Source organism: Anneissia japonica, unplaced genomic scaffold (genome assembly GCF_011630105.1).
Source record: "Anneissia japonica isolate Jap-2015-1 unplaced genomic scaffold, ASM1163010v1 scaffold750_len1593409_cov174, whole genome shotgun sequence".
NCBI classification, from domain to species: domain Eukaryota; kingdom Metazoa; phylum Echinodermata; class Crinoidea; order Comatulida; family Comatulidae; genus Anneissia; species Anneissia japonica.
The window spans coordinates 1,217,027-1,234,415 of record NW_022756705.1 but is presented as its reverse complement, the minus strand read 5'-3'; the positions used below and the strand labels follow the sequence as shown (position 1 = coordinate 1,234,415).

Sequence of the window (17,389 nt, the reverse complement as noted above, 5' to 3'; positions counted from 1 at the left end):
ATTTTTATTATTCATTATTTTCACTTGACTCGCATAAATAATTTTGTTCGAAGAACATTTATATGCAGTTGTACTTCGCAGCACTTCACTTGCAATTTGCAATTTCTAGTTATAAAATGATATTACTCTACTGTATTTGCTGTTGATTTGAAAAAGAAAATCACATTACAAAACTCCGAGAGAGAGAAAGACTGCAAATCCAAATAGCAAGCTCATTGGTTCGCCTAGAAGTTGAATATTCATCAGTCAGAACAAGTAGCCAATCACTGTCTGGTTATTATCCTGTCAGTACATGGGAAATTCCAGATTTCAGCTAGGTACGGAAATTCCCAGCTACTGCCTGGGCCTGGGAACTGCGCAACGTACGACGAGGAAGCGTAAACTAGAACTTAAAGAAGTCTGTTTTATTGTAAAATATCTAGGCCTATGTCTATCAGGTAAGATTACTTTCTCATTTACCAGTATAGCTGTGCGTACGATATCTGCAGCGCTCCAGGCTTTCGCCCGTACTAAAGATCTTATTATATAGGAATCCTGGGGCCTACCCTAGGCCAAGACCCTAGTTAGGCCTACAGAACAGGCTACGTTAACGTACGCACTCACTTCCAAATCATTTACGCAAGCCTAATAAGGCCAAAAAAATATTGTTTTGGCCACGCCCGACCGACCCAAATTTTCGAAATTAAGGGTCGGCATTTTAGATTTTAAAAAAAAAAAATATTTTTTATGAGCAAATCATCATAGTGACCAGACATAATATGCTTTTTGGCAACTCTGCCACAAGTCAACTCGGCCACAACCCAACTCGGCCACAGTAAACTCGACCACGGTCAACTCGGCCACAAATCATAGCTACCGTGCCGTACAGTTGTGGGATCCCACAAGTAATTTATAAACAGGTTATGATGGAATAAAATACTTTATTAAAGTGAATTGTAAATATTGCCTTTTTGCATCCTTTTTCTTCAATATGACAATGATTGAAATAAAGTAATGCGGTGAGGTGAACAATGTGACACAAGGTTTGTATTTTGTTGTTTATTTCCATTTTGATACATAATCCGATTCCGATTATTTATAAAAAACACAAATAAATGGATAATAAAGTATATTGTTTCAATATTATTTATGAATACACACACGTTAATGGCCGTTTCGGGCTTCTTTCTATATAATAAGCCGGAAAAATTCACTCCCTTCCTAAGCCAATTATGTACTAGTTGCTTGGAACTATCACAATTAAAAAAAATTGGAAAGAAACATTCCCACAAATGGGTTCCCACAGTACTCAGGTTGAAGCAGACACGCTCTTTGTACGCCGCATTTAGGAATGTAGGCCAGATGCTAATAACATAGACAACCGGATATTTTTAGGTACAACACATGCGATGGCAGTGTGTACGCTTATGTTCCGTATTCATACATTGTCATTAATTTTGTCTCTGCTATAATTCCAAATTTATTATTTTGTTAAAAGAAATAACTTTTTTTAAGCTTTCAGTCAATTTCATGTAGGCATGGATCCAGATTTCACACAATATTCGCGATTGGATTAGGATGATAATGTCTGCAATCCAGCCGTGAATACAAATATAAAATGTTCGGTAGTTAAACTGTAACTTTATTGCATAGTATTTTACAAATTCAGATAGGCCCTATAAAATTCTATGTTAACAAATTAATTCAAATACCATAATACAAACGATGTTTGCCCTTCCTGACATGTTTTCTTTGCAAGTATTTGGGATACTGAACGTATACCATAACACGGCAGGAAGGGAAACTTTATTCGCATTATTATTTATGACTTTTCACTTGTTACTTGCGCACTTGACTTAATAATTTTTTTAAAAACATTTTCACCATTATAATTTTTAATAATAAAAACCATAAAAATATTATAGACAATAAAAATAAAATAATATGGCAAAATAATGTGAAAAAATAGCATAAGAAAAATTGCCACTGGTAAACATAAATCATTTTCACTACAATTTTTTAATCATTTATAATAAAAATTGCCACAGAATATTGAACATTTTCACCATTATATAACTTTAATGTAAAATTAAAAAGCGATAAAAATAATATAGACAATAAATAATACATACAATAATATGGCAAAATAATAATAATAACTAGAAATTATGTTCATGATATTATTATTAAATTTTGTCACGTTTGAGAGTGTACAAAGGAACAGATCATTCCTGGTAAATTCCTATAAAAAATAAATATAATATTAATATATACGGTAATTACAATAATTCTGGTAATACTAATAATAATAATAGTAATAATAATAATAATAATTATATAATAATACGGTAATACAGGCCTCGAATTGGGGATTTTATGGGCAAGGCCAAATGGCTTCCGGTATGACATGATTTTGAAAGGCACCAAAGCCAAATGGAAAGGCACCAAGGCCAAAAATTCAAGTATAAAAGGGCACCCAAGGCAAAATTTGATTTAGCCTCAGTACTAATTGTTCGCGAGTGCCTTGATTCGTCGTAGCCAGGCTAGGCAAGCTAGGCCAAGTCAAGCTAGGCCTAGCCAAGCCATAGTTGTCAATGACTTTGTTTAGAGTATTAACTATTAATTATCGATTCAATGTTGAAAATATACTGTGGCGGTCGGCGATCGTACAAAACAGTCAAATTTCAAGAAGTTCGACATCTTTGCATTGTTGCTCAGTCCGTCGTCATCGGAGAGGAAGCCACAACTCTAAACTGGCCGCGAAAGCTGCGATGACGTAAGATCGCCCAAAGTTAGCTGTGCAGCAAGCACATGTTTACAACTATACAAAGCCCGTATTCGACTGGTCGTTCTTCGTTAAACCACGCCCACCTGCGCAGCGGTAATAACATCCTACTAAACAAAGACGACCAGTCGAATAGAAAACTTGTAAATATTCGACAAAACAAAATGGCTGTATAGTTACCGCGATACACGTTGCGTAATCAAGACTGCTTCAACTTGTGGTAGTACGGGTTTTTCGTTAAAAAAATATTTTCATCCAGTTTTTTTTATTCTGTTTGCCTACAATAATTTTTTGACTCCATGTGGGTAAATATTATTATATTATAATGTTTATTTTATTATATGAAATTTAACGCAAGATGTTGTTAATAAAAAATCACCAATGGGCCATGTTTCTCTTTGGTCACGTGGATAACTTGACGCTGATTAACGCACTCTGATTTACGTTCATATTCATTGTCAACGAAGTCTATTTAACGAACCAGCCCATGTTTATTGCAATAACCGCTAGAGTAAGACGCATGCGCACACAACGGTAACCGTAAAAACAGTTCGTATATATCAACACACATGGAAATTCTCTTATGTTCTGTTCTGTCACTGCAACCTGGCCTAGGCTAGCTTAGGCGACCTACGTTTTTGACTTTCGTGTTTTCTTTCAAGATTTAAACGTTCTTACTTAGATTTATTTTACGTGTCAAACGATCTATATTAAGCATCGTGAGGGCACCGAGGCCAAGGCTTCAAAAGGGCAGGCAAGTAGTGGCCGTCGTCGTGCTTCATTTTCAGGGGCACCAAGGCGAACTAGGAGGGCACCGTCGGCAAAGGCCGCGGTAAAATTCGAGGCCTGGTAATAATAACGATAACAATATATATTGAAAACAAAAATATTACAATAATATTATTTATGTAAAATGAACCATAATTAAGTTAGTAATAACTGTATATTATAATCAGGAGGTTATAATAGAGTATGCCTATTAGTGACAGGTAAAGAGTGAAAAAAAAACTTGTTTGTAGCAATTGTTAATAATAAAAACACGAATTAGTATTTTAGAAATAGCGAGGATATTAATTATTCCCTCAAAACCAGTGTAGTAGTAAGCTGCAACTAATTTGTGGCCGTGTTGACTTGTAGCTGAGTTGATCTGTGGCCGAGTTGACTTGTGGCTGAGTTGACTGGCCTAGTTTATTGTGGCCGAGTTGACTTGTGGCCGAGTTGACGTGTGGCCAAGTTGGATTGAAATCCCAAAGGCCATCGTTCTGCAACCTAGGCCTATGGGCCCCGACCCAATGTTTGGGTCGTGGAAAAATTTGGATGGGTCCCGTAATCTCTTCAGATCGTGAAAATTTTACTTAATACAAATGAGGACAAACAAAATACAGTAAATGAAAGTGCAATAAAAGTATGGCATGTGCATCAGTTTCATAGTATCATGTTAAATCTTAGTTTCATGTTAAAAAAATATATCAAAACGTTTGTACTTCAGGTATGACAAAAACTTGAAAGTGTTGTGTTAGTTTTGTTAATTTCAATGTGTTTGGCTTTCAGCTGAAAATTATAACAATTTAATGTAGTATCTATGTCTTCACATAACCCATAAATATCTGGCAGCAAGTTAAGGAATTTATAATAAACGTCTGTAAATCATTAATTAAAAAAATCTTAACTTATGTTGTCATTTTTAGGTGTCTTAAATTATGTTGTGGGTGATACAGTAGTATCTTTTAATTGGCTGCCAAAAGAATCAAGTGGGTGGTTTCTCTACCCTCTATCCCTCACGCATATAAATAACGGACGTGATATATTGGCTTCGGGTTTGATGGGTTGCGTCTGAGTGCTTGATATATAATTTGGGTCGTAGGCTAAAAAGGTTGCGGAACGGGGATTTAGACTCATTTAGCATCTAGCATATGTGCTGGCATAATTTTAGAAAAATTTAGCATAATTTTTACCTCAGAATAAAAAAATCGTGGATACCACATAATAAAAATGAATTCGTCCATTGATTGAGTATCCAATAAATCCTGTGCTATTATGCGCACACTGCAGCTGCCTCTCTGTTGGTTTATTATTTTTTTTTTAACCACACATTGAAAATGGTTTTGGCCAGGTACTCAATCCTGTCCTGTCCTCGCTGGAGGCGAAATTTGCATTTATTCGGTCCGACCGAGAGGCATGCATCCGGGAGTAGTGTGCTACCGACTACTGAGTTTTAAATTAGGATACTGATACTTGGGCTGATACTCTACTGCTGAGGCAGATCCGGGAATTTTGCTTTTGCTGCTCAACTATACTATGTCTGAGCAATTACAAATTGTTCTTTTTGTAATGTGTTATACATGGCTGGCGGAACCGGGGTGTCGGCTCCCCCCCCCCCCCCTCCACTTTGTGGCAGAAAATATAGAATGTCTATGGAGATTTTTGTATGATCGGAAAGAAATGCAAGAAAAGAAAGAGGGAAGGAGGAGAGGAAGGGGAAAGAGAAAGTGTTTATGCAGTCCCCGACTGAGTTATTTCTCGCAATTCACATTGGCAGATTTGTTTTTTTGGGGGAGGTTCCCTTCCTCTTTGTGGTTCAGCGATCCATGGAAAGAACAATATCTAGGCGATGTACTTCATATACACACAGGCCTAATAGTAATACTGTAATAAGAATGAGAAAGTTTACCTGACCCTTTTCAGGAGGGGGAAACCGTAAAATTTTATGAATTTAAAGTCATTAAAAAGACAGCTCAGAAGTCGGGAAAGCAAATTTCCTGCTATCTAAGGATCAAAATTTTCCCGGGGGAAATATTTATAAAAGTAATAATCGGTAAAGACCAAAACACAACAATGGGCCATGTGCAATAACAATTTTTACCAAAGCAACTTGGGGTATTTCAAAGTAATGATTGTAGGACATTACACATGGTCCTATTCTGATTTGATCTTACAGACGAAGTGTTTTATGCTTTGACAGAAAACCCCCAAAAATTTTAGAGAAATGGATAAAATAGTTCTTAGTAATTTTTTTATTTAAATATGTAAAGCCTGCTATTCTTTAATGTTTTAATTTAAATGCATAAAGCCTGCTTAAGTAGCTATGCAACTATTCAACGACTATGCAACACTTTAATCCTCATCATGCCATTTAAAATCTGTCAATTCCCACCAACTCCTAGTTTGCAAGGAATGAAATTTAGAGGATATTTCAAACCTGGTGGTGATAAAAACATATCGTATGTAACTTTATAGAGTATCAGACTTGTATATATCGATTAGGGGCCTAAATATGCATTCCAAATCTTTAAATTGTTGAAGCTTCTGGGGATTCCCCTTAGACCCCCAGAGATTCTGAGTGACAATAACCCCATCCTCTTGCATTCTCATTGGGTAACATTGCTACCCCAACCCCCCAATGACATCACTCTTTTCCCCACCATTAGGTAAATCTTAGCGCCACTCAATTTTGTGATATTAACACGCAAAAAAATAAGATCTTTATTGAGCAAGAAAAATTATTTACATTGTCTTCTTCTTTTGGTAAAATATGAAATCCATCTTATGGTTTCAATACATGATAATTATAATGGATACTGTGTCCATTAAACCTGTCTCTTATACACATCTAGATGTGTATAAGAGACAGCTGTACACCCAACTGGGGTGAAGTATATGTATACATACAAGTATAAATTGCTTGCAACTTGGAGATTATCTTTGGCCCATTAGATCAACTCTAAAATAATGTGGCCTGTCAAATAAATTAATTAAGAACCAGGGGCCTATAAGATAATTTTCATATGAATTTTAAATTAAATAAATTAAACGAATGATGTTTACATGTGTTTTTCATAAAAGAATACAGAACAAAAAACTTGGCATGTTAATACCACTAACAGTGGCATATTGAAAGTTTTTATGATAAGCATATAGTTACGGATACCCAGGGAATTCCAAGTTGCCCAGAAGTCACTGAAGTCTCCAGCAAATTTGGGATGGCCTCACGCACTCTTTCAAGCAAGCAAGAATCTCTGGGAAAATAACCCATCTCCCGCATATTCATGAAAGTTGCATGTTTTTACTACTAATAATATCAATAATAATAATTTAATAATAATAATTATAATAATGAGATTTATAAAGCACACAAATCCACTGCAGTAATGCTCAAGGCGCTACATAACGAAGGAACCAAAAATTACTGTGAACCTTAAGGCTACAAGAAAAAAAAACCACACAATCACAGAAGTCAGTGCCGATGGGTAATAACTATGCACAGAAAAATATAATTAAATATGTTGAGAAAGCTCATTTAACCAGATATCTTGGAAGGGGTTTCTTCCAACTTGGAACCCATAATAGTCCTACATTTTGTCTATGCATCTAGGTCTGCATGATGTTGCGTAAATCTAACACTCTGGCTTGCTTTTTATCATTTTTTGTATAGATTTTAATGAAAATTATATTTTAGTGTTCATCCTCCAAGTAAAGTAGATTTGCTTTGATTTGATATAGCATCTTGTAAACAATGGATTCTGCGGAGGAGCTACATGTCGGCCTTTCAGAAGACGACGGAGTGATTGTCAAGGGTTTTCAGATATTCAATGAAAAGGAGCAAACTATCAGGGGCATCATTGAGGCTTTTCAGCAAGCCCCAGCAGTTTACAAGGTGTGTGGTATCATTTATCCAGTTGGAACAAAGAAGGATCGTGCTGTAGTAAAATTCAGCAGTGCTACTGGTAAGTGAAATTTACTATATCGTTACGCCACTATATTCTGCTGCTCACTCAAGGATTGATTTGCTTTTTCTACCTCTCCTGGTGTTCTTTGTTGGGATTTTTTTTTTAAACTATAGTACAGTTGTGCATCATTCTAGGATTAACCTCATGGATTTTGGTTGGCTAACGACTAAGGTGTCAAAGTAAAGAATTTGAAAAGCTTGAAATGTATTTTTTGTTCTCAAGCTTGGGGCTTGGGCAGCACAAACCTTTTTTTTTACCTCATGAGTGAACTTGATTTTAGAATTCAGAAATAATATTAATTGTCTTGTAAGCATTATTTATTATTATTATTTCTTAATTTAGAATTATAATAGATCAAGATTAAGATAAACTTTTCTGACACTGTCTTTAATCAACCTTAGTACTGTAGTATACAGTATGAAAAAAAAAATTTCATGTCAACAGCTAATTAACTTTTTGCTAATAATTTGAAGGGGGTTATTTTAACTCGTTGAACCACCTGGTGGCTATGGGCTTGCATGGAAATCATTGTGAATACTAAATTATTTTTATGTAATTGTCTCCATCAACTATTTTGCTGGAGTAACATGTGTTGTTTTGTTTTGTTTTTTTTTCCTATTAAAGCGAAAGAACTGATAGATATTCGTTTTTTGAAGATTGGAAAGAAAACAAAACTGAAGATTGAAAAAATTAAGGTACAGTTGTACACCTCAAACACAAGGCAGGGCATTGATTGTGTTTTATGGTTCAATAAGCTGTTCAAAGTTCAAGTGTTTTTTTTATTTGTCTTCTTGCCATTTCCATTTTATCAGTTAATTAAACATGATTTTATTCAAAGCAATTGCAGATCTATGAATAATCATTGCAAGACATCATTGAGATTTATTATTATATTCCTATCAGTGGTGTAATGATTAGCCATGTACCAGGGAGAAGGGAAATCAGGTGGGGGGTTTTGCCCTTGCTGGTCAGGAAAGGTAATCTCCCTACCTAATTCCATGGCTGAAAAGACGGGTCAAGGCCCTATATTAATGTGGTGGTTAGTAGTAAGAGGAGCTCAGAACCCCCTTTGTTTCAACCACCCCTCCCCCATTAGAGCTCACAGGCATCACACCACTGATTTTTATTCATCACCTTTTGAGTTTATTCTATAATTATTACTATTAAACAATTAGTATATTTGCTTCATGCACTAGTGGAAAATATTATACAAAAGTAAAATTATTGTATAAAAAAAATTCCTGAGGCCTGCAAAGCCCATTGATGTTTTTGAATGCATTAATCAGACCTAAGTCTAGTAATTAGCCTCCCCGAAGGAGCGAAGCTCCGGGGAGTCAATTGTTTTACCCATGTTCTTCTTTATGCTGTCTGCATTGTCGTCATTGTTGGGCAAATTGTTGTTAACACGATAACTAAAGTTTGGTAAGGCCGATTGGTTTCAAACTTGGCAGAATGCGAGATGGTAATAAGAAGATGGAGCCTATTGTTTTTGGTATGTGTGTGAATATGCTAATTGATCATTTGCATAATTAATGTCACTATCGGGAAATATACAATAAATACAATCATAATTCCCATAAACGATTTCCTACTTAGGCCTAAAAAAATGTTATGTTGACTTAACCTGACCAACCCTAAAAAATCGGCCGACCCTAGACATTTTTATTTAATTTTTTTAGTTCCTATGCATGTAATGCAATAGGAACTATTGTAATCACTCTCACATTTCTTTTGTTTTTTATTGTGTGTAGTATGTGTGTGCATATGTGTGTAGACAGTTATGCAAATGCGCATGCGTCAAAGAAAAGTTTTCCGACATTTTGTTTTACATCGCGATGCAAAGTTCGATGTGGATTTTCTGCAGAGTTCAGTCAGGGCTCGCGCTAACCGATCGGCAAGTCGGCATGCATGAAACTATTTTGGTTTTACGGCAAAAAAAAATCAACTGCTGTGGCATAGGGCATAGGTATTTTGAAGAAGGCCTAAAATAAAACAAAAAGGTTTTAATACTTGCTGAAATACATCGTTTTTTCAATTAGATCTCCATTTTTCACTAACTCCATGCGACGTTTTTTTCTGTTGTATGAGTAGTCCATAGAGCTATTAAACAACTAGAGCGTTAACAAGATGGCGCAGCAATGCAGAGTTATGTATGTGTACCATCCAAGATGGCCGTCATAGTAAAGTGCCACCTTCAGGCTTAGTATACATATTATTACATATTAATAAGCCCTCTGACTGACTATTATTTCATTAATGATAATGAGTAATGGTCATAACAAATTATTAAACTATTGTAGCCAAAACGAGGCCAAGTGGAGCATCTTATTCAAAAATAAAGTACCAAGGAATGAAAATTAAAATCGTGTACATTACACCCAAATACCGCAACGCTCGAGTTTCAAACATACGGGTAGCTAGCTGTACTGAACCCTCCGAGTAAATTGAGGGCGCGATTGCAAACGATGGTGCTTAGCGAAATTTGATTGGCTAAATCTATGGCAGCCATCTTGGATGGTACCCAAACAGTTCTGCGTATTTCGAACATCGAATACATTGCGGTTAGCGCTCTAGTATTCTTATTATTATCTCTATGGAGTAGTCATATGAAGGTACCATATCCCCGACAGTTGGCTATGCAGCAATGTACCCTTTGAATACAAATTGAAGACAAGTGAAGATATAAAAGCAGCCGACTGTCGGGTACATAACGACTGTCTAACTTCCACAAAAACATTAGGCCTAAGCTAGGCCTAGTTCAGTATAATAGTTACTGCGATGCGAGGGTGGTAGATCGTTAAGTCAGTGATATCGTGTTATCGTCTAATACATTTAATAATGTGTGTACAATTTAAGAATGCACCGCGTGGGTCGCTTTCTTTGTTATGCGGTAGTAGTATACGTAGCAGAGGAATCTAAGCCTAGCCTAGGGCCTAGATGGTATTTGTTCTTGATCATCGTAATGAAAACTTCGGGTGACAGACGATCGGACCCAAGATAGCTTCAAATAAATTGTAGGCCACTGCCACCACCCCCACTCCTGATATCGTTCCAAACTACTGTAAAATGAAATTACTGTATACCTAGCTCTTATACACATCTAGATGTGTATAAGAGACAGGTAAACAATGGATTCTGCGGAGGAGCTACATGTCGGCCTTTCAGAAGACGACGGAGTGATTGTCAAGGGTTTTCAGATATTCAATGAAAAGGAGCAAACTATCAGGGGCATCATTGAGGCTTTTCAGCAAGCCCCAGCAGTTTACAAGGTGTGTGGTATCATTTATCCAGTTGGAACAAAGAAGGATCGTGCTGTAGTAAAATTCAGCAGTGCTACTGGTAAGTGAAATTTACTATATCGTTACGCCACTATATTCTGCTGCTCACTCAAGGATTGATTTGCTTTTTCTACCTCTCCTGGTGTTCTACACGTATATATATATATATATATATATATATATATATAGGGCCTATATACTTTTTAAGTCATGTATCATGCATAGGAACGTTGACGCCTGCAAGGCTCTGGTTTACGATACAAGTTTACATGAACAAATTGGGCATGGTCAGGCATTACGCAAAATGTTTCAAAAGTGGTCCAAGGAAGAAAAATATGACATTAGGGGCTTTAAAGGCTTATTTAATTGATTTTATAGATTTCACAGTCTTTACTGAATATTGTGGCAGGAAAAAAAATAAATTACAAAAAAAAAAATTCCTACCTAACTACCCTATTTTTTGGGGCCTGTTATGCCAGCGTTGAAATTGTAATATGTCATTATGCGTTTACATTGCAAAAAACAGTGGTTCAATTTGCAGTTGAAATTAAACTTACTTTAATACTTTTTTTAATTAATGCACGCTGAAAGCGTTTCAAACTAGTTATGATAACGGCCGACACAAGTAGCTGTGCTGCGCACTACTAGCCACCTAAATGTGCAATGGAACCTAAATTTTTGTGATACCGAGTGTGCTGTTTTTCCCTAAGTAGGCCTAGGCCTAACTAAGCCTAGTATACAGTTTTTATAGGAAATAGTCAGTACTTTGCCAGCATAATTAATGCGTAAAGTTTAATATGATTTAAATCGGATGATTTCCTACTGCAACCTGTGGCTGTATTAACCTAGTGCAATGTACAGTAGATATGCGATCAACGGTACAGTACACCTGCATTGCATGCAATCAGGTGAAAACCTGACCTGCCTCATGGTGGGGTGAGCCCGATCGTCTGCTCTTGGCCTAGGCCTACACAACAGACTAGCATACTGTTCAACTTGAAGTTATTACAGGAGATCAAGCCAAGCCCAAAGGCAATCAGGCTTAAGAATTGAGATTAGACTAGGCTAGGCCTAGGTACAGTAGCTATATAGACCTAGGCCTAGGTCCAAACCTGAATTTTCGGCAAAAAATGGACCGATGTCAAGGCCTATCTTTTGCGCGAAGAATATTTATATTCTCTGTACAGGCCTAATTACCTTAGGGAGCATCTCAAAACAAAACAACGCAAAATCACGAAGGCAACGCGATGGTATTATCGCTTTGAACCATCGCGTTTTCCGGCGCGATAGGAATAATTACTTGGACTATTCCATTATTTTTGGGTTCGTGGAAAGAAACCAATTACTGTACTGGACACTTATCGCGAGCAATGGAACTACGAGTACCACCGTCGATACGATCCGGTAGCTTATAATTATTATTAAAGCTCTCGATTAATGAATCTAGGTCATACAGCCATGTACTGTATTAACCCTAGTTTATATATTCTACTGAAATAACAATCGTGTTGATAACTGAACTAAAATACTTTCCATATTATACTATAGTGAAATTCATTACAGTTGGTTACAATACAATGAGTACATACAGGTATAATATATTCAGTTTCCTGGGCGGTTCTCGCCAGCTTCTCACGAGCGCCAGGGTCTGGGTTTAATGAATAAATAATTAATATGTCTATAACTTGTATTTTATATATACATTACAAACTTTCGTTCTATATAACTTAATTGCTGTTTTTTACAAAAAAAATTTTTTTTTTAAATTATTTACAAAACGAAATTGCTTCTATTATACCCTGTATATATAACGATACTATATACTATAACGATTATTCGTTCTCGTATGATTGGCATGTTTTTGCATATTCGTACAGTTAAATATCTTCACATCTATCATTTTTAGTTTTTTAAATGTTTATGTTGATTAATTTTTTTAAAAAAGAAATTCATCTTCTTTTTATGTTATCGGAAATATACTGTAAAATACTGTAGTATATTCATGCATGCAATACCAAGTTGCCTAGTAACAAGTGTGAATTTTCAGTGAGAAACGTTCCCGAAATAATAAGATCCCACGATAGTTATTGTAGAAGACACATACCTCCATGGAGAAACTAAGTCATTGAGCCGACAGACACTTGTAGTAAAGTGAATGACCTTCGCCTGATGATTTAAGTACTGCTCATCCCTTCATGTTTAAATTATGTTTACATTTTGATATCATAAATCATTAACTTCGATATCTGAGATTCTTAGATTTTCTTTCTGATATTATTATAGTAAAATACTATTTAAAGCTAGCCATTAAACGTGTTTTGAAAAACTTGCTTGTTCAGCACGAATGGGCATGGCTGTCAGTTAACAATTAACGTAACCATGGAGACGTATACCGTATAATGATGATATGCGGTATTAAGTGTAATAGATAGATACTGGTAGCAAGATTTCATTATTTTTCTGTAAAGCAGCCACCACTGGGTACAGTGGTGGAGCCGGGGTGGGGCAGGGGCTTAATCTCCTAATTGTCTGATGAAGCCCCCCCCCCCTCTTATCGGGTACTCTCGTCGGCAGGTCGGGCAGTCGGACCAAAAATAAATAAATATATCAATCAAAATAGGCCTAGTTTTCCCATCCCAGACATCCCAATTTTAAAAAAAAACAAAAACAAAAAAAAATAACTGTGTATTAAACTGAGTAATTATTGTATTGTTTTTGGTATTAATTCTTGTTTTACTATCTACGATTATTGAAAGAAAAAGAAATCTTATATCTATAACTTATAGCAAACAATAGAAATCATAAGGCAAACACAAATTCATAGTGCAGTCTACATTTTATTTACTGACGCTCTCCATAAATAAGGCATTCTCCCCAATAACGTTGAGTTACATACACGTTGAATCTGATGCTCTTTTATCTATGTATCATTGACATGTGCCTTTTTCTGTCGGACTCTGATGCAAATGTGTATTCTGGACATATTCCGTTCATTCCGTTGACTCGCATTGGTAGTTCTGGTTTGGATATAGTAGAACCTCGTTTATACGTACCCCAGTTACATTAACTCTCGGTTTTATGTACGCCTTGTATCGACGATGACGTCATCAAAAACCCCGAAAATATTCAAAACAAACGGCCCTTTTCAGGGCAACCATAAGTAAAAAGACTAATAATAAAGTATAACAATAAACAAACCTGTATAGGTGTAATTTTGCCCTACCTTACGTGGAAATGTACCGAATACTCAGTACATTTGAAAACAACTGCGAAAAAAAATCGCAAGTTGTTCTCGGGTGGGACTCGAACCCACCCGAGAACAACTTGCGATTTTTTTCGCAGTTGTTTTCAAATGTACTGAGTATTCGGTACATTTCCACGTCAGGTAGGGCAAAATTACACCTATACATGTTTCTCCTGACGCAAATCCAGTTATTGTCTATTCCATCACGACAATAACAATTACTATCAATAAACAAACCATAATGCAACGTATAAACAGCAACGTTGATTTAGTCTAATACCGGGTTGTTATAATCTAAAAACACGTGAACTGAGTGAGATGAACAACTAGGCCTACCGATGGTGCTCAAAATAATTGCTTTCCTCCTTAGCTTCGTGTGGTCGAATTTTCTACACGGAGCTGATGAGTAGAGTAGACATAGTTTCGTACACGAACGCTAATTGGTGTGCCCAGTGCATAGCAGCACATGGTTGCTGTTTCACGTACCCGAACGCTAATTGGTTGGCACATGGTTTTAGTCTGTCTCAACAGGCCCAGACAACACCACAGCTCTGTTGTTTAGAATCATGAAGGGGAATTCCCAAGTTATACCTTTGTCGTATAGATTACAATATTTTCTTGTTCTTTAAATAAACGATAATAAGCGATGAATTAATACACTAGACAAATGGTTTTATTTGAACACTTTATTATGGCATCGTAAAATTATGAATAAAAACACAAAACACATGGTTTTATTCATAGGCCTAGAGGCGAAGTCTAGCCTAGGTAACATCGTTCACTCTTCATACATACGTTTATTGAGCATTGTCATTACGTAGCCAACATCAATTTTATGAATCCTCCGATTTACGTACGCCCTCCGGTCCCGTACCGTACGTTACTATACTGAACTGAGTAATAATTTATGAAAAAATAAATACAACGTTCTGATTTCATATAAAGCAATATACCGTACAATATTACTTTGAAAGAGTTAGGCAATCAGACTATTATGACGTTTATTACTAGGAAATGGCGACTGGCCCATATAATTATATATATAGCCATATGGTTTGTAGAGTCCTCCATTCTGCTGTGACACAACACGCGTGCTGTTTTGGTTGCTTGGAGCCGAAGGGGGTGGTGAACAATTCATAAAACAGCTTTTTCTTCTGGAATTCATTCAAGTGCCATTACGTAATACTCACTTCCCGCAATGTCCAAACACGCTGAAATAAACATACCCAAATAAAACCAAATGTTTCTATTCAAAACCTTTTTCATTTGAATTATTGGTATTATATATAATATAATACGATTACATGGAGGGTAGGCCTACGCTATAACTTATTCTCATTCAAGAATTCCACTACTCTGCTGATGACTAGGAAAGCACAGGATTGCTCCTTTTGAGGTTTTGCAGTGCTGATGAAGGGATACACTCGTGTGGGAATCTATTCAACAGGCCTGGATCCATCCAGACCATGGGACTTTTAGAAAATAGAACCTGTCCAAAAAGTGAGAAACAGGGGTTTAATTTGTGATTTAAAGAGAAACGTTAACACTAAACATGCCTATGAAAAATGAAATGTTGCGTGAAATAAGGCTGCTGTCGGCTAAACGAACTAACCTACTTTATGCTAGCCTACCGAGGCCTACCCTACTACCTACATAGTCTAGCTAACCGGTGTTTTACAATCAACAATGTACGACAAATAATAAACTGCCAAGGCCAGTTAAGCCTTTATAAAGTAAATAAGCACATACGACAACATTAAAAAACAAAAAAAACAAAAATAAGCACATACGACGCCATTAAAAAAAAACAAAAAAAAAACTAAGCACTGTAAAACTTCGGTGATATGCCCATATCGTTTCCTTGTTAAAACAATTGTTAATTCGTATTGACAGTGAACACTGGTTGCATGTGAAGCATCGTTGATAACAATGCTTGGCTGCATGCTCTCAGTGATTAAAACATGCTTGTTTAATTCACTGAGAGCATGCGATTAATTTTAGGTGTAATCCTCAACTTCGCGTTGTCTTCGCGGTCAGAGGGGTGCCTCTTACCACCTTTCTCTTCTCCCCTCACCACCCAACCCCACACCCTAAGAGAGACTAGGGACAGTCTCCACCTTAGATATAATACTCACCTTAAACAAATTCAAAAATGTTTAAGTATCATTTTCAGAATTCAAAATATTTTAACATTTTGTACTAGACAAAATTTCACCGTGGGAAGGCTGCTTTTACTGTGTAGCTTGGTGTTCTGTTGTTTAATCAATTATAATCTTGTTTCTTCTTTTTAGGTATAGGTGATGTCATAACAATTCAAATGAAGTCAGTACAGTAGTGTAACTTGTTTGCAATGCATTAAACCAGAAACATATATTGAACATTATTTCAGAGACTAGATTTCAATCAATCAACCAACAAGTCAAAATCATTAGCCATTTTAAATCAGTTTAGTCAATCAACTTTGCAATCAAATAGTCAAGCAAACAATAATATTATAACAAACCTCGCTATTTTGTTCATGCTCTTTCAGACTTTTAGAATTGGGAAGATATTCTCAATTAGAATTGACCCAGTTGTGGCTTGTCTGCTGCCGAATTTGAAAACCATTCATTGTGGAACAGAAGTTCAGTATGTAGACCATGATGAGGAACACTACTTTGTGTCTGATTCCAAAGAATGCCTTCAAATAGTTATAGACAGCATTATTGAGGAGCTGAGAAAGACTCTCCTAGAACGAAAAAGTGATAGAGTGCAACTATCAGCTACAACACCAAGCAGTGGTGAGGATCACAGTGATTGTAGCAGTTGTGAGAGTTTTGTGATTATCAGTGAAGAAGATTTCGGAGATGTTACCAAACATTCCAATATCATAGCTTGCAGTGTTGTTAACACAAGTATCGACAGCAAGATTTGTAACTGGAAAGATGAAGTTGTTAAGTTTCTACAAAACTTAAAATGTGAAAATGTAACCATTGTTTACACAGCAGAAGACCATGCTATTGCTGTGTTTAATGATGAGGAAGGTATGCATCTTGATTTGAATTTCTTCAATATCTGTACAATTTATTAAACTATTGTTACAATTTATACATTTTTTTGTAATATAAAGAGAAGCTAAAAGGTAAATAATTATGTAACACAAGTTTTCAAGATTGATTTGCACAATTATACAATCATAAGCCTGTTACAAGTGCCAAGCACTATAATAATACAGTAGAACCTCGTTTTTACGTACCCCAGTTATACGAACCCTCTGTTTTACGTACGCCTCGTATGGACGATGACGTCATCAAAACCCCCGAAAATATTCAAAACAAACGGCCCTTTTGAGAGCAACCATAAGTAAAAAGAATATAACAATAAACTATAACAATAA

The 17,389-nt window shown here is 36.1% G+C and overlaps 1 protein-coding gene across 1 annotated transcript in view; it reads left to right on the top strand.

Annotated features, from left to right (window-relative positions):
• Window positions 1-302: 302 nt before the first annotated feature.
• The window catches only part of LOC117124336 (uncharacterized protein PFB0145c-like), a 43,613-nt gene continuing 26,526 nt past the window's right edge, over window positions 303-17,389 (top strand). The window contains exons 1-4 of the mRNA XM_033270544.1: window positions 303-437; window positions 7,265-7,488; window positions 8,116-8,186; window positions 16,544-17,036. Coding sequence (XP_033126435.1) covers window positions 7,278-7,488; window positions 8,116-8,186; window positions 16,544-17,036 — 775 coding nt within the window. The 5' untranslated portion in view covers window positions 303-437; window positions 7,265-7,277. The remainder of the gene's footprint in view (window positions 438-7,264; window positions 7,489-8,115; window positions 8,187-16,543; window positions 17,037-17,389) is intronic.